Source organism: Hippichthys cyanospilos, chromosome 15, assembly GCF_059441005.1.
Source record: "Hippichthys cyanospilos isolate Australia breed blue-spotted pipefish chromosome 15, RoL_Hcya_1.0, whole genome shotgun sequence".
In the NCBI taxonomy this organism is placed as follows: domain Eukaryota; kingdom Metazoa; phylum Chordata; class Actinopteri; order Syngnathiformes; family Syngnathidae; genus Hippichthys; species Hippichthys cyanospilos.
The window spans coordinates 3,745,328-3,763,625 of record NC_142383.1 but is presented as its reverse complement, the minus strand read 5'-3'; the positions used below and the strand labels follow the sequence as shown (position 1 = coordinate 3,763,625).

At 37.8% G+C, this 18,298-nt stretch overlaps 1 protein-coding gene across 1 annotated transcript in view; it reads left to right on the top strand.

Moving 5' to 3' along the window:
* The window catches only part of LOC148411394 (uncharacterized), a 59,669-nt gene that overhangs the window by 29,566 nt on the left and 11,805 nt on the right, over positions 1-18,298 (top strand). Inside the window, exons 24-49 of the mRNA XM_088434937.1 lie at positions 1,013-1,066; positions 1,275-1,319; positions 1,607-1,660; positions 3,240-3,284; positions 5,496-5,549; positions 5,667-5,720; positions 5,786-5,839; positions 6,981-7,034; positions 7,246-7,299; positions 7,497-7,541; positions 9,571-9,615; positions 10,106-10,213; positions 10,608-10,661; positions 11,339-11,392; positions 12,137-12,190; positions 12,384-12,491; positions 12,678-12,731; positions 12,811-12,918; positions 14,594-14,647; positions 14,787-14,840; positions 15,363-15,416; positions 15,506-15,559; positions 17,607-17,714; positions 17,855-17,908; positions 18,018-18,071; positions 18,145-18,198. Coding sequence (XP_088291063.1) covers positions 1,013-1,066; positions 1,275-1,319; positions 1,607-1,660; positions 3,240-3,284; positions 5,496-5,549; positions 5,667-5,720; positions 5,786-5,839; positions 6,981-7,034; positions 7,246-7,299; positions 7,497-7,541; positions 9,571-9,615; positions 10,106-10,213; positions 10,608-10,661; positions 11,339-11,392; positions 12,137-12,190; positions 12,384-12,491; positions 12,678-12,731; positions 12,811-12,918; positions 14,594-14,647; positions 14,787-14,840; positions 15,363-15,416; positions 15,506-15,559; positions 17,607-17,714; positions 17,855-17,908; positions 18,018-18,071; positions 18,145-18,198 — 1,584 coding nt within the window. The remainder of the gene's footprint in view (positions 1-1,012; positions 1,067-1,274; positions 1,320-1,606; positions 1,661-3,239; positions 3,285-5,495; positions 5,550-5,666; positions 5,721-5,785; positions 5,840-6,980; positions 7,035-7,245; positions 7,300-7,496; positions 7,542-9,570; positions 9,616-10,105; positions 10,214-10,607; positions 10,662-11,338; positions 11,393-12,136; positions 12,191-12,383; positions 12,492-12,677; positions 12,732-12,810; positions 12,919-14,593; positions 14,648-14,786; positions 14,841-15,362; positions 15,417-15,505; positions 15,560-17,606; positions 17,715-17,854; positions 17,909-18,017; positions 18,072-18,144; positions 18,199-18,298) is intronic.

Sequence of the window (18,298 nt, the reverse complement as noted above, 5' to 3'; positions counted from 1 at the left end):
TCAGATGGCGGTGCTCGTGTTTCTTTAAGCTACGGAAAACGAACAAGGAAAACTTTGGCCAATGCAATCAAGATCACGTTTTGGATGTCAGTTTGTGTTTTGTGTGCAGTCGAGGTTCTGGTTAGTAATTTGAGTATCTGGTTTGTATGCCAATCACGAATTAAAATGGAAAAAAAATACTAAAAAGTGTTTCATGCCAATCATACATAAAAGATGAAGGAAGAGGCAGCACAAATTTCACAACAGTGCACAACGATCAATTTGGGAGTTAGGTTGACTAGTTATTCTACGCATTTAATTTCACCAACTAAACACAAAACTCCCGTAAAGACATTGCGATACAGCAAGAATTTACCTTTGACAAAATAGCCAAAATGAGCTGCTGTAGCTTCCTTGTATCGTGGACAGCCTGTTGAATTTGCTGTGTTGTTGCCTGTTGTTAATCCTCAAGTGCCATGATCGCTGTCCAGCATTCTTAACTGGTAAAAGTTGCTTGCATTTAATGAGGAGTTGGATTTTGGCCATGGAGTCCGTTCTGTGCAGCGCTTGCATTGGTGCCCGTGGACCTCCAATCTTTAGCCTTCTTGATTATGTCCATGGAAGCTCGGCATAACTTACCAGTGTTGATATATTTGTCCAGGTTTTGTAGATTTTGCGCTATTGTGCACTGAAACCAATTGCGAATTATATTTGTGTTTATATTTGTTCGCCCTCCCGGTCGCTTGGTGAATGCTTCCAAAGTATGGTTTCTCTGAGACGCCATAGTGTGGGTGCTGCCTTCAAGTAACTCCAGTAAACTGCAGTTCTTAATTCTCCACACAACGATTTTAAGCAACTGGTTGTTTAAGAATAGAATAGAAAACCCTTATTGTCGTGACCTAAAAATATTGTTTTATTTTGAATATTTGAATGCAAAATTGAACGAGAAAAGAACACCTCAAATAAAAAAAAACACACACATCAAAGCCACTTGGTTGGGATTCATTTGTATTGTATGCTAACTTCCTTCAAGGGTAACCGAGGAGCAAATGGACGAAATGGCAAAACAGGACCCAGAGGGAACAGGGTAAAATTCTCTCAGTTTTTCTTGAATTCCAAATGTAGCTACATGAAAAATATGAAGAGCAAGAATACAAAAATCTCAGTTAAGGGCATTCCTTATCCTCTGCACGAAAAAGTGAATAAGAAAATCTCTTGACTTTTTGTTAACTGCTGAGTCACTTTTTCTATAGATTGGAATCTTTTGTGTTTGTCATCCTCTCTTTTTTTTTCAGGGTCGGTCAGGACAAAGGGGAGCCAGCGGGCAGCCAGGTCCATCGGTAATCTTGCCTGTCACAAATCTGTTTACATGCAGACAGTCATTTACTTGCAAAGGTCAGGCGATGTACTGTATCAATATTAAAGATCATAGGCCAAGGTCAGCATCTTTTTCTTTCGGTTGTCATCTTTTATGTCATGCCAGAAAGGTGATTAGAATTTTCAGAGATTTTAATTGTCGGCAACCCCAAATGCATTTTCTTTCAAATCAAACATGACATTCAAAAACAGTTAATTTCAGCTTTGGATTTTCATGTATGTCTGTATGTATTTGATTGACACATTTCAGGGTTTGGCCGGTCACCCTGGACCAGAGGGACCAGAAGGAAAGCCTGGTACACAGGTTCCCATTCTCTGTCATATTTTAATCACTCATAAATTTTATGTGTGTATGTGCTGTGTTTTTGTCACATTTTTAATTACCAGTTTCTTATGTTGTTTGTCAAGTTTTTAATTACCAGTACATGAAGTACGCAATGCACTGTAATTAAGTGTATGTTTTAGGATTTACATTTTTACAATTTTCCAAATTACAGATTTTGAATGATAAACTACATAATAGTCAAGGCAGGTTACTTCTTTTTAGCTTCAACCTAGCTTTCCCTGTCCTAGGATTAAATAAGATGATACACTTTATTGTTTTACCATAATGCAAAAATAATGATTGAACAGTTTTTACTAAGCAAAACTTCTCATTATAACTCATATGGTACATTTGATTTGGTGTTATTAAAACTATGAAAAACACAAAAGAAAGGACCAAGAAAATCTCAGAACAAAAGAAAAAACGTATACATGATGTATGTGGAAGGATTACTCTCTAAATCAATTTATACACTTGTCATTCTATAAAAAATATCAAAGCACATCAATCAAGCTGATGCATTCACAACTGTGTGAGCTGTGTTTATTACTTGTTGTTGGTTGTGAAAAGTATAACCTGGTATATTACACAGTGTTTCATGGCTCTGTGCCCTGAGAAAAAAATTATAAACATATACAGGGGGACTAAAAAGTGCCACCCTATTTTAAAATGCTTATAATTTCTTCTAATGTTGTAATATTTGTTTCATTTTACTTGTGAATATTCTATGATGTATGGCAAACAAATCTGTTCTTGTGTGTGCGTGTGTTGTATATGTCCCAGACACACACATAAGCACAAACACAGTCCTTCAATAAACACACATATGCTTAGCTTGCAAATATTAATCCATGGAACTCAATAAATGACACCGTGTAGGAGTTTTTAGCACATCTGCCTCACAGTTCAGAGTCAATCCAAGTTCAATTCCAGCTTGCTGCGTCCTCCCTGTCTAGAGTTTGCATGTTCTCTTTATACCTGTGTGGGTTCCCTCCAGTCACTCCGGCTTCAAACATGCTTAATTGGTGTATAGAACACTCTAAATTGTCCTTGAGTGTGATCAAGTGCGTGAATGGTTGTTCTTCCCTGTTTGCCCTGCAAAGGGCTGGCAACCACTTCAGGGTCTCGACCGCCTACTGCCCGTAGACAACTGGGATAGGAACTAGTAAGCGAGCGACCCTAGCCCAACTAGAATAAGCAGGTGTAGACAATGGATGGATGAAAATGAGAATCAACAAAAACATGAACAATAACCAACTGCAATAATCACTGCAATTGTCACTACAGGGACAATTCCACTGGCATATCCCTAGTATTAGCTGGAGATATTCCTGTCTGGTCAGAACTCCAGCCACATTTTCGGGCTTTCAAATGTTGAACTAACTCATCAATCTGAAAACGAAACAAGAACATAGACTTGATTGTCATACAAGTAACATAAACCAGAAAAAAAGAAAATATGTTTTTTTAAAACAAGGATTAATTTTTCAATCACTGTATAATTTGTGTTTGTGTGTGTGTGTGTGTGGGGGGGGGGGGGGGTGTTTTTATTTATTAGGGTCCCTTGGGTGCTGCTGGCCTTGTGGGTAATAAAGGGCTCATGGTAAGAGTTTCACTTGTTCAACTTTTTGACATCATTATTGTCACTGTTTGAAATACAGAATTTCTCTGAGTACAAGTTGACCTCACTTATAAGTCATGCCCCCGCCCTTTTTGCTTCAATTTGGGTAATTTTTCAAAAAAGTGAGTACTGTATAAGTCTACCTCTGATTTTAGCGGTTTCAAAAAACATGTGTGGCCAATTAAAACACATGGTATGCGTTATTGAATTATTGAATATTGATTTACCGAAATGCCCTAAACGTCATCATCACTATCGGACACACCAACTATCTCCTCCCGTTTAACTCCTGGACATCCTCTTCTTTCTGCTTGTCATTTGCGCCCCCCCAACCTGCCGACAACCATGACGGCTTGTTCAAGCATACGTCTAAGAGCTGAAGGAGACAAGCCAGCCATCTTTTCCATTTCATAATGTGTCAAAGTCCATTGAAAAAATTATCCGCACACCTTTATTGTTGACAGCAAAAAGACACTTAGGCGACTTTTGATGCAAGTGCATTTTTTGCGATATTCTGTGAAAACAGTCTAAAATGGATGCATACTATATCAAATTAAAAATATTTAAAATAATTTAAAGCTTTGTAAATGACATGATACTAATTTCTTACTTACTTTTGTCAGTATTGCATCTGGAAAATTGTGAAAGTGACTCGGTTACAATGTGATGAGAAAATTACACACTGTATGGGAGACAATGGGAGGAGTGTTCGGCTGTCAACGAGACTGTCATGTCTCAGCCCTCTCCTGGCCGGTATGGCTGTGAGCATGTCTCTACAACAAATTCCCCTGACCTGTTTAATACAAACAGCGAAACAAAAAACACATTTTGATGCATTGTTTCTTGTTTCTTGAGCAACAAAAGTAACTTTAAAGAGGTCAATAATTCAAAGTCTCTGGATATAAAGAAATCTTTGTTCAAGAAGTAACATATCCCTGGCATTGGGCCGAAAATTCCTATGTCATTTTTTGGTAAATTTCAGATGTTTTTCGCACCTAAACCGTAGGTCAATCCACATGTGTGAGTGTTTTTTTTTTTTTTTTTCCACAAATTCCCAACCAGTTGAAAACGTTGAAAATGGCTTGCTCTCTATGACAGTGGTCCCCAACTCAATGGGGGGGCTAGCTGCTTTAAAAACCACATCACAAACGTATGGACGGGGGTATGGTATGGACTTTTTGTCCACTTTCTTTTTAATCGCGAGAGGAGAGCTTGCTGTGCACTTCACAGTAGATCCGGAAAAAAGAGCATTGCTGAGAACTTTCACTTTTCTGGGATGTGACAGAGCCAATATTTTCACCGACAGCACCTTTATTCTTTGCGGCAATACTCGCCTGCCAACAAATAAAAGTCTCAATGTCGCAATCGGCCGAGACCGTGCTAAATATTGTGCTGACCCATGCTGCGCTATCGTTAGCTTAGCACAGTAACTACGGTTCAACAGCTGTTAAGTGAAGCAAACGCTGCACATACCAATTGTCCCAAGTTCTCGCTTCCGCCTTTCGACAAGCCAGGTGAGGGCTCTTGCTTGGCTCTTTTTCATATTGAAAGCTCAGCTGGCCGTGTTGGATCGCTCCCGATGACCGCAAAGCGGCCGCCATGATTCATTCCTGCCCCCTGCGTGAGCCGTTGAATGTTCCCGAAGTTGATTGGCTGTGGCGACTCGAAATGCGGAAAAAGTAAATAAAAAATAACTTCACTCGAAAGGGGCTTCTCGTGACCGCGCACGGCCATTTGCGTCGCTCCATTCGCGTCCATCGCGTCGCCCGACGTGCATTCGCGCCCAATCACGCAAACTCCATTGACTACAATACAAAACGCTCCGCTTGTTCGCCTTGTTCGCGTTCGGTGCACGCGTACCATTAAACTAAATCATCTCCAAAACATTATTTCATGTTCAGCCCACGCGGCCCGGTACCAGTTGATCCACGGACCGGTACTGGTCCGCGGACCGGGGGTTGGGGACCAATGCTCTATGACACAATATGAATGATTGAACAAATATTACGGCTCTTCTGAAATCATGATTTTGGAGGTGCAAATATTCTGCCTGATGCCAGTGATATACTACTGTACATAAATCAAACATGCGTTATTTATCACACAGAAAATTAGTCTGGCTATAACTGTTTTGTTTTTCAAGACACACTGTGCCTCTCAGTACACCAACACAAACTTTTTACTTTTTCATAGGGTCTTCAAGGAATTCCTGGAGAAAGAGGACCTGATGGACCATTGGGTTCCATGGTATGCTTCAATACACTGTACACCAATGTCTTCAAGCAATTTGAAAATGAACTCTAGATTTACCCAACAAACAAAGTTTTAAATACATTTAGAGTCTGTGTGTGATTTACTTTTAAGGGCCCTGAAGGCTCGCCAGGATCACAGGGCATGGTTGGAGCCCCAGGCGAAAAGGTTAGTCCACAGTCACGCAACAATTATAATGCAATGTGTTTGTGACGGAATGTGTGTTATCTCAGGGTTTCACAGGGAAGCCTGGCATGGAGGGACCACAGGGCCCAGTTGGCATGTATGTAAGTGATTCTTTAACTGATTACAAGTCTTATTGTGCAATATTAATATGATTTAATTTTACCGTAAAATAATAGCACCAGATTCATTTTAATCATAAGCTCTGTAGCAATGCAGTGTTGGTAGTCACTCTTATCTCAGGCCCTGGTGTTATTATGTTCTTCCATTACATGTACAGTACTTGTGTGGCATGTCAATTACATAGCAACTTTTCAGGGTCTGTAATATTTGAAATTTATTGATGTATGTGTTAGGTTCAAGCAACCTAGAACATTCAATAAACAACAAACTGGAAGGAAGACAACTAATTTTTCATTTCTGACGAGGAACCCTGGACCTTCTCAGATTTCCTTCCAGTCTGGTTACAGATCCTTTCCGCTCCTCATTTATTCATTTGGCTTGGCCCTTGGCACAAAAGCCACTGCTGCCCCCAAAGGTTGGGGAATACATCTGGCAACAAAGTTTAGATTATGATAGTGGGGATTGCAGTTTACGAGTCAGTGCTTCTATCTTCTATCTTCTTTCCACAACTTAACTGAGGTATGGCAAAAAAAGAAGCTGAATTATGATTGAACAAAAAACAATAATAATAGTGATCCACGGTTGTTGGTTACTATGGCAACTCACACGGTATTAAATGAAGAAAACAATATTGGTAATACATATTATACAATATAAAATATCATTTTATAACATACAAGTTTATACAAAGTTTTAAAGGTAGATCAGTGCTTTTGATGATGTTTAGACCTTCAGAGAAGGCTTTGAAGGCCCACACAGTAAACCACTGCTAACTACTGATGCTCTTGTGTGTAGGAGTACACACAAGCCAAAGTGAGACAAAAAACAAATAAATAAATAAAACATGTGAGGTGAGCTTTTATTTTGTTTGGTGGTGGTGTTTAACATTTTGATAGCTATTCCTTGGAGATGTATGGAATTGTCTTAGATTTGTATATACTGTACTACCAACTACATATTGTCTGTACATGGTCCAGTTTTGATACTGTTTGTAATGAACGTTAAATAAGCAACATAGAATACCTATAAGAAATAAATGTCTCAAAATCATTTGGTGGCATTATACCTATTTTTTTTATTTTTTTTTTACATTCTTCTGTATGTTGATGCTTCAACCATCAGGGTATCCAAGGCACTGTGGGCATGCGTGGGCATCCGGGTCCTATTGGAGAGAGGGTAACCAAATGTTTTCCTCTGCCTTCTTTCACACATTTTTTTAAGTTAGAAAAAGAAAGAATGGCATGGGCACGTTTGTGAAAATAGAGAATGTCAATTTCAACCTACAATTTTGTCACAGTTAATACGGACTTTACCAAGTAAACAAGTAAATTACTCATGTCAAAACAGCATGACATTTAAAAATAGTCTTTTGTGTCCTCTCTACCAGGGTGAGACAGGTTTGCGAGGTTTTCCTGGACCTGTTGGAAAACCAGGGCCTCCGGTAAGTACTTGGAGTTCCTATGATCCTCAATTAGTGGTTGGTTGTGAGTTGGATTAATTGAAAACTACTTATATTTTCCATAAACATTAAGGTGGAGCACACATGTATATAAGAGAGATAGGCCTGTGGACAGAAATAATCTGCATATACTGTATATAATTGATGTCGATTGAAATCATACTTTTACTTTTTTTTAGGGTCCGCCAGGTTCCCCTGGGGAAAAAGGGCCACAAGGACCTCAGGTGAGGATTTTGTCATTATTATTATTATGATGATTGTTGATTATTATTATCATTATCATTATTTATAATCATTATTTATACTAGTAGTTGTGGTTGTAGTAGTGGTGGTAGAAGTAGTATTATTTACCCAAAAATTTATGGAATACGATATTTTTGGAATACAATACGCAATATGTTAGGTGAAATCAAAACACTGAACAATTGCTAGTAGGTGGAAATTTGAGTATAAATGAAAAAGGGGCATGTTAAACTAAACACAAGTTTTTGTGTTTTTGTATTTGTAATTTAATTTGTAATTTATTTTATTTAATGGACAGCATGCAGTGACATTGTTCACAACTGAAATAATGGTTTACCAAATTACCAGATTTAGCAAGTCGCTACTTTACATCTGTAGTCCATACATAAAACCACAAGACACAACACAGAACATCAATGAGACACAGGAATTCTATCACATACACAACTTATAAAACATATATACACAGTTGAAATTACATTCGTAATAAAAAGTGCCTGGCTTAATGTTATACATTATATACATATATACAGTATACAACCAAATTCCTAATGTAAAAGTATTACTAAGAATGTGTTATCTTAACCACTTAATAAAAATATGTTCTTAATTAAAAGTGCCAACGTTAGCAAGTTGCAACAGATGATGAATGGATGGCGTTGGCAAGGAAATCAGACAGCACCACCTAAAGTTGGCCACATTGATTGCTCAAGAGCCATCTTTTTGTCATGACACGGATGTTTTTGTGTTGTACATTGGTTTTCACTTCCTTCGGAAGTCTGTTCCATTCTCTGATGGCCTTGACTGAGAGGGAATATCACCGAAGCCTTTCTTTTTTGCGACCTATTTCTATTTAGAGCCTGACCAATGAAGTCATCTGATTATGGCCTTTAAATATCAACCACAATTGTCGGCACAATTGATTTTTGCGGATTATTTGAACTGTATACCAATATGCACTTTAATCTTTTACGAGTGATTAAGACCAACCAAGCTGCTATGGTTCTGTAATACTAACTATTGCCATTATTTATTACACATAAATCCATACCATAGCCTTGTATCTCTAAAGAAATATTAAGCAATTTGTTGATTAGGTCATTCTGCGGAGCTGTAATTCTAAACCAAGCAAATCTTAATATTTACAAGTAGTGATGCTAAAATTGTGTAAGGAATTGACATAATTTTCACTACATTTCACACAACCTAAAAGAAAAAAAAAATCAAACATAGTGCAACAAAGCTGAAGTAAGCACTGCAAAGAAATTACTTTGGTGTCACCACCTAGTCAGTGTTTGCTCAGAAAATAATAGAAAAATCATAAACAGCATAGTGCACAGGTGTCAAAGTCAAGGCCCGGGGGCCGGATGCGGCCCGCCACCTCACTTTTTGTGGCCCTTGAAATGCTGATTTGACTTCAGGTTTCTGACTAAAATACCAAAATTGCAAGTTGTCTTTAACTTTTAAAAATTTGGGAAGAAAAACAAACATTTTCTTGTTCTCCAAATCTCAGTTTTGCCGGCTTCTGATATCAAATCTTGGTAAATGTGTGATCTACACATTTAAAATGTATTCACAGTCACAGTCATTCTGGCCCTCTGACAGAAACTATCACTACAATGCGGCCCAAGATAAAAATTTGTTTGTCACCACTGGCATAGTGCAACATAAATTGAGCAAAAATGTTAAATATGACACTTATACGAGCAACACAAACACACAACAAGAATTAACCTCCTTATAACGTCATTAAATGCACCATGCAATGTATTCTGAGTACTTAAAAGGAAAATTTCTCTTTTATGAACAGTCTACTTACATTTGGTCCCTACTGCCAACCAATGTTTTTTATTCATTATCATTTTTTAAATTACCATTTGATTAGCTGGTAATTGTTATCATTTTGCATTTCGATTGGGGCCCTATTTCTATTTCAATATGTATTTACATCCCTGTATTAATATTAATAATATATTCATATTTACATCCTTGAATTAACCCCCCCTCCAGGGTCGACCTGGAGATGAAGGACCCAAAGGGATTCACGGTGTGCCAGTAAGTGTCAACTCTCAAAAGAAGGCTGATCAGTTAACTAAATTTACCCCGACACATTGAGATTGTGTTGTATGGATCACATTGGTACTTATGGTAATAAAAATTTGCACACATGTGCCACAAAGTCCAAAGATCTCTGTAAATATGCTCAAACATACTTGACATATGTATACAATTTTTAAAATTGAAGTTTTGCCAGACATTTGTTGGATATAAAAAGAATCTGGTGTGAAGGAGAAACTTTGTAATAATGTTTAACCAGATGTAATTAATTTTTCCACAATAGAAAACTGTGAAGCCATCAAAAGCCACAAATGAATAGGAAATGTTCACCCATCACTGTATGAACTACAGTATTTTAAAATCAACTATCGAATTTTTACTCGACTGCAATCAAATTTCAAACAAATTTCTTTGGTTCTTTGTAATATTAATTAAGTATAACCAATGTTGTGTTATGAATCTTCATACCCATCCTTCTTATTTCCAGGGTGCTCCAGGTCTCCCAGGTGATTCTGGAGCCACTGGAAAACCAGGGCCACGGGGAAGTCATGGGTCCCATGGACCTCAGGGTCCACCTGGCCAAGCAGGAATCCTAGTGAGTGGGTATTTACCATCAACTGCCAAATACACTACATCACAGGTGTCAAACTCAAGGACTGGGGGTGAGATCTCGCCCAGCACATCATTTTATGCGGCCTGTGAAATGTTATTAATGACTTCAAGTTTCTGGCTAAAATACCATATTTGCAAGTTATCTTCAACCTTTACATAATTTTTTTGCTACCAATACAACCTGTGAATAGTTTTTAGCGGCCTTTGGTGTAAAATGTGTAAATGTGTGACGATGGCCCTCCAACAAGAACGATAATGTGGCCCATCATAAAAATGAGTTTGACACCCCTGCTCATGTTTCTCCCTGTAATCTAGAAATGTGAAAATCCATCCTGATAAAGTTTGAATTTATATGAAATCACTTTTATTGATCACAGGGCCTCCAAGGTGCGGCTGGATTAATAGGAGCACCAGGAGAAGGAGGAGACAAGGTCACAACAACAAAAACATTTATTTATTTATTTATTTGCTAGTTAACCCTCCTGTGCTGTGTTTATATGCTTATGAGAGCAATCGCATGTTCAGTCATGAAATTTAAAAAAAAAAAAAAAAAATCCTAATAAAACGTTGCCTGTACCACACCAACAACCCAATTACAAAATATTCTATCAGGATTTTGTCTGCTTTATTGTTGTACTATTTACTCCTCCTAAATTCTACTTGATTCATTCTCAGTTCAAACAGGAGTTTGCCGTATTAAAAGATTGAGAACATTTTTTGAACATATTATAAGTGTTTATTATAGATTGAAAAGTAGTCCTCAAATGACCTACAGTATCAACTTCATTGTAATACAGTTAATTCAAAGTTATGTATAAGTTATGTTTTAAGTATTGCTCTTTTCCAGTTGTGTATCTGGGAGAACCCAAACAATATCACTGTAGTTAGCAAGTTTGTGAAATGTGCCATTTCAAAATATTTGTAAGTCTGGTAAGTAGAGCAAGTCAGAAAATAAAGTTGTTTTAAAATATTGTTTGTATAATTTAAACATTTCGGTTTTGCCTCGTGTTGACAGAAGGGTTAAAGATTTGTATTCGAATGCAAATAATCCTCATGTAAAAAAACAATTAAAAAAAAAATAATTCAAGTTGTTCTCTTTTAAGTTTAGGGTTTACCTGGCTTGACTGGTGATGTCGGCCCCACTGGACTTGATGGACAACAGGTTGGTTTCATATGCACTAAAAAGTTATAAATATTTGAAATCATGGGGGTGTTTACCTCCTTTTACAAAAATCAATCATTGTATTTTTATCATTCTGTTTTTTTTAAATAAAAACACGTACAGTTTCCTCATTACTTTGCGCACACATTTTTCTTTGCGATTCAATTTTCACACCCTTAGTGCTTCACATATTGCAGAGAGAAGGTCTCCTGCATACCATACAGACGAATTGACTGTAAATGCACATGCCATGGGCACTCCTACAAGACACATGATGGCTCTTGTCAAAACATCGACCAATTGATTACATTAATAAAAACAAGGGAATAATGTAGTCACTTTTTTGTTTGTTTCTAAGTACATCAAATGTGGACAAGAGCTGAAAAATTAAAAAGACTGAGAACAGATTAGTGCTGAAATGTTGTTCTTGAAATGCTTTTTCTGGATTCTGGCTTGGCTAAAACAGGGTCCTGCGACAAACTTGAGCAAAAGAAAATTAAATCCAGTACATTTGTGTTCATCTATCCAATCTTTGCAAATCTGATAAAGGAGCTATATCACAAAGTGATCTATTGAAAAGATATTTTTTTAGTTGATGCTGTTTGTTATTGGTGTACAGCTGCACTGCATCACGGTCATTATTATGCTTTCTTGTAGACATCACAGGTGTGTTTGTGTGTCACCTAAATAGTCTGACCTATACAGGCAATGTTAAACCCAATTTAAATATGTGTCACTTATCAGGGTCTACCGGGCCTCACGGGAGATGAAGGACCACCAGGACCAAAAGGAGACGTGGTCAGGCAACATTGAAAATTCACTCCAAAGCTTTTATCATTATATGTTCAAAATAAGCGGGTTATACTTTATAATTACAAGAAACCAATGGGCTGAAAGATTTAAATGCATTTCTTGTAATTGTATATTTATCCACGTAACCTCAATCATGGGAATAATTCCACTTAATGCTTACATCTCTTACTTCTAACAGGGGGACCCTGGTCCTCGAGGAAAACCTAGTCCTCCAGGACTACCAGGAGATAGAGGACTTGAGGGCCCAAAAGGACAACAGGGTCCACCTGGACCCATTGGAAAAGAGGTTTATGCATTGACTTAACATTTGTTTATCTCATCCTCCTCTTAATTTATGGCATGTCCTTCAAACTAAACCAGAATGTAAGAAATCTTCAGAAAACACACCAGACTGTATCACACTCTTCATGTATTTTTCTTCAGTTTGTTACTAATGGAAAGAGATTAAATGCTGATGTTCACTCCTCTGCAGGGTGATGTTGGTCATCCTGGTGAAGCAGGAGATCCTGGATTAAGAGGACAAAAGGTCATATTTTCCTATACTCTTGAAATAATTGATGAAGGTGTATAACATTCTGACTTATCAAACTGATTGATTATGGCAGGGCGATGTGGGACCGCAAGGCTTTTCTGGTCCCGAGGGCACTTGGGGAGAACTTGGAGGAAATGGTGAAAGAGGCCCAAAGGGAGAGAAAGGCCATGTTGGACTAATGGTAAGCCTGATTTTGGTTTATACTTTTTAGTACGTTTTACATGTGATACGAGCCGCTGCAACACAGGAGGCAGTTGTATACAAATTGTGCTTTGTACTTAATTTTCAAAATTCACTTGAAAATCTATATTGGATTTGATTTGAAAGTAATTAGGGATTACTGGAATTACTAAAACTGCCCCATGAGACGCAGAATTTGGACCCAGAAGCAGATGAGACACAGAGGTTCAAAAGAACAAAGTCTTTATATACAAAAACTCAATGTAACAACAGTGAGCACTTTTATGATGTAGGCTGGAAAAAACTGAGCTTCCTCTCCTTGGGAGATGCAAGATACCTTCACAGCTTCATAGCTTTTTTTTTTTTTTTTTAATAAAAAAAAGCGTGATACATTGAGGGTGAGAGAGGGGAGGCACAAAGTAGTATCACTTTATTCATAAGGAGGAAGTAGTGAATAAGCAGTCTAAAATGATATGTTTAAGTCTAGTTTTGCAGAGGTTACTGAGGTCAAGTGGTTGTAAGTTCCCAACACAGGAGGGCAGAGTGGCTGAAGGCTCTGATGGGCTGATGGGACAGAGAGATGGAAAGAGGACAAGACCAGAGAGAGAGGGGCAGTGGTAATGTGAGGGAAGGGTGAAGCAAGGTTAGTTTTAGACTTGAAAGTGCAGATCAAATGTTTCAATTTCTTGTCAAAACTCGGGGCACAGAAGATCCCCTGATATGTTTTCGTAACAAATACTTGTGATGAGAGGTAAGATCGGGCCTAAAAAATCCAGCCTGATTTGATCCATGCCCGCGGTATTAAAGCTCGACCCAGCCCGAGTCTGACTTCTCCACTAACTGCTGAAAATGGTCTAAGGTCCTGACAGCAAAAGTCCACACACTTGTCTGTGATGGCCTGCTTACCGTGAAGAGGGACGGTCTTTGGGACAAATGATAATATAGATGTTTGACGATCATCACTTTTGTCAGTACAGCTGTTTAAATGCCTGCTCAGCGTCGAGGTGCCAGTCTTTTTGCTCTCGTATGAAAGCAAAGCGCCATATTGACTACATTCAGTGAAGCCACCGCAAGTTTCTGTAGCATTTTCAATTATCGATTTGAAGCTTTTCCATACCTCACTCTTCCCAGTGAGTTTTTGCCTTTTAAGTTCCCCTGTCTTTTGTTTATCCTTGACTTCTTGCTGCTCCATAATCAGGAATACCAGGTCAAAATATATGCTGACTTGTGGAGGGGAAGATGATTAAGAGGGCAGCGTTCACTTGCGCAGAGCATGCTCTGGCTCTGCGGCTTGTATAGTAATTAAATAGCAATTACCTTACAGCGCCTTCTCTGTTTTAGCCACATTATTGCTTTTAATACAAGTATTCCTTAGTTTAGTATCCACATTCCACACATCATTTTAGTCTACATTTTTATAAACATATATTTATTTTAATAAAAGTCCGCGAGATAGAAGCCCACCCCGACCCGACCCAAACGTAATGAATGACATTTTTGGGCTTGGGTTTCGGTTTAAGATCTTACCTCTAGTTGTAATCACGCTCTCCCTCTCTCTCTCTCTCTCCCCCTCTCTCTCTCTCTCTCTCTCTCTCCCCCTCTCTCTCTCTCACTTATTTTTGTTGTTGATTATTTTTGTTGATTTTTGGCTTATTTTTCTATTATTTGGTGAACAGGGTGAACCAGGTCTGGTTGGGGAAGTGGGCCCATCAGGTCTTATGGGGTTAGAGGTCAGTGTGTCAATTATTATGTAATATGTAAAATGTATTCATTCAATTTAACAAAGATCTATTAAATTTTTCACCCATCGTTTGTATTAATGGCTTTTTGAAGTTTTCACACTTGTTCTCTGATTTGTTTGATTCCAAGGGTAGTCCAGGAAGCCCTGGATCCCTAGGGCCAAAGGGTCTTCAAGGACAGAAGGTGATCATTAATAAAGTGATGTGGGCTATTCCAAAACTGAACGACAGTTCCTCCCTCTCCATGAAATTTTGAATAATCCCTGCACAAAATACAAAAGCCTTCACTGTTTATGTAAATTATAGTTGTATCTAAACAAAATTTAGCTTTGGTTTTAGTAGGTGTGATTAGTAAATAGGAAGAAAAAAAGAGAATGCAGCCCCTAAAATGGCTTTTTACTCTTGCCCTTCCTTCATGATCACTATGTAATGCATCTGAGAAACTGTGTTTTAATAAGCTTTATTTAAATAAAAATACCTCTCTTGTTAACCCATAGACATATTTGTAATCGTAGCAGTCATGCACAAAAGTTGTCTCATCAAGGGCAAGACAACAAATCTACCAAATTCAGGCCCTTGATGTCAACACAGATCCAACCTTGTCCATACATATTTTTTTCTTCTTGCATGTGTCACTCAATTCTTGAATAACATACATGCACCACCCAGTTTTAGTAGTTTAAATTATATTTATGGACTTATCCAGGGGGAGTCTGGGACTATTGGAACAACTGGACCTAATGGTTCAAGAGGCCCTCCGGTAAAGCTTTTATTATATTAAATGTTTTTTTCACATTATGCACAGACAACTTTATTTATTTTTGTGCTATACATTTGTCCTTTTTATAGGGAATACCTGGAGCGCGGGGTGTCAGAGGAGACAATGGAAAATTGGGACTGCCTGTAAGTGAGACTTTATAAAATCAATGTTATTATGAATAAAGATTTGTAAGTTAATGCCAACATTATTATACGCTAACTCATAGGTGTCAAACTCAAGTCCTCAAGCGCCGTTATCCTGCATGGTTTCAATTCTGCTTTCTCACACAGACCTGATTCAAATCATTGGGATCATATTCAAGCTCCTGCAGAGCTTGCTGCTGAACTTATTATTTGAATCAGGTGTTTTGCGGAGAGAAACCTGGAAAACATGCAGAATACCGGAGGACTGAAGTTTAAAAGCTGTGCTGTACCTGAATAGCTATAAACCAAAAAATAGCAAGATTAAAACAGTGTTGGGCAAGTTACTTCAAAACTGTAATGCATTACTTATTACTTATCACTGTAATTTCTAATTAATTAGTTACATTACAATATCACTATACAGTGGGCCCCCGGTTTACGAGATTAATCCCACGGTTGGGATCGTGACGCGAATTACCCGTATGGCGGGCAATCCAAACTGCTTCTTATATGTAATGTACATGCGTACAAATTCAATAACAAATAAAATATATATAAAGAATTTATTTACCTTTGAGTGATACTTGTTATGGCCATATTCCCTAGTAAGGGTGGCCTAGGATGGGCTATCTTGGCTTTCTTCATATTTCTTGATTATCTCCAGCTTCGTTTCCAAATAAATCATCTTCTTACTTCTCTCTTTAACATCACTAGCAATCCTGGGACTCATGGATAACCAATTCAAATTTGAATTAAGCACTAAAATGCATAATAAATATGATATTGAAAGCACTCTTACATGAGATTGTCTTTAGACATCCATCTTTGTGACCCCGTGCGCCAACCAATAGCAGACCATCATGTTTGTGACCCCATCACGCTTACCAATAGTAGACCAGTATCTTAGGGAGTCGAGACGCCGACCAAAGGCAGACCAGCATTGTAGTGATGCAATGCAGCGGAGGCAGTTTGACGCCAACAGAAAATATGAACAATTACCTAAAAACGCCTCAAGAGAGAGGCAAAACAACAAACACAACCATACCTCACAGGTCATGACAGTTATTAATGTAAATCATAAAGAGGGATAAATGCCTTAAAGAGGGAATGAAAAAACTCAATATTCCATATTGTAACATGAAAAAAACATAAGCAAGGGACGCCGTAACCTGAGGGTCCACTGTATTTGAAATGTAAGGCATTACACTACTATTGTATTAACTTTATATTACTGTCACCAACGTAACTGGAAATATGGATTTACCATTCTAAATGTAGCTCATTGTACTCATTACACATCCAGTGGAAGGTTGTCTTGAGACTAAAAACAATACAACTAATTTAATCTGTATTGTACTGTAAACATTTAAAGACATGACAAGTTAAAAACATATTTTTTTTGTGTTTGAATCCCTTTATTACTGAGTTTCACAGCATAGTGATTCATTGTTTATGCTTTAGGCAGACACATTGCATTCCACAATTTCAATTAATATTCAAATTCAAGTTCACTCAGCTAGGTTAGGGACAGACGTTTCAAAATTAGATGGATGTTGTAGGGGCTAACTTTAGCAGTTAGCCTACATTATCGTTATTGTGTTTAACGTACTGTTTAAAATTAGTTTTTGTATGCTTCATCTTGATACACATTGACCAGACCTATTTATAGACTATTGTCCTTATTCAACCATGCGTTTACTGCTTTTGCAATCATTCAGGAAGTAAACATCTTGCTCCGGTCTTTTCTCCTCTGATCTCGCAGTGTTTTTGGTGAATTTGCGGAAAAAAACAGCACTTTCAGGTTAAAAAGGCATTAAATGCATTGCATTACTATCATTTGTACCAAGTAAAATATTACTTTTTTTTGTGTGTAATGCATTACACTATCGTATTACAGCAAAAAGAAATGCATTACAGTAATCACATTACTTTTGTAATGCATTACTCCCAACACTGGATTAAAATATCTGCATATTCAATTTAAAGGACATCATTTTAAATTAATTCTTAATCTATGTCTAAATTTTCTCCTTTGGTACATGTACAGGGTCAGCTTGGAAAGGACAGCCCTAAAGGTGACCAGGGAGCTAAAGGGGAACCAGGGCAACAAGGAATGAAAGGCGAGCCCGGCGCCCCAGGCCCACCAGGGCAGCAGGTTATTATACAAATATCAATAATGGATTATTCACTCAGTCTGTTTTATGAAGCTGCTATGTTCAGTTTTAATTCTGAATCAAGCCAGTACCTTAGCTTCTCAACAAAAATGAATGGGGTAAGTTACGATTGATTTTGCAGGGAGAAGAAGGTTTACAGGGAATTCAAGGTCCTTCAGCTCTTCCTGGCTTAGAGGTAAATGCAAATTTGCTTCAGACATAGTTTTACACCAAGAAGTTTTTTAATATTTTCTTTCTTTTACAACAACTTTAAGCCTAGGTTTTGTTTATTCCATGTCCTATAGGGGGCTCCTGGAGAAATGGGACCCCAGGGACCTCCTGGACCCATTGGGAAAACTGTAAGAAGTTTTTAACTTGAATGATGTTCGCATCAGATACCATTTTTTAAAAGTGCTACACATCATTTTGTAGGGACTGCAAGGAAGAAAAGGACCTGAGGGGAAACAGGGCATGAAAGGCGAAAAGGTAACAGGGTGATTTTTAGATTTTACTCTCATGTATTTGCTTTCTTCCCTGTACTGTACTGTGTTGCATTTTTTTACATTATAACAGATTATGTGTATTA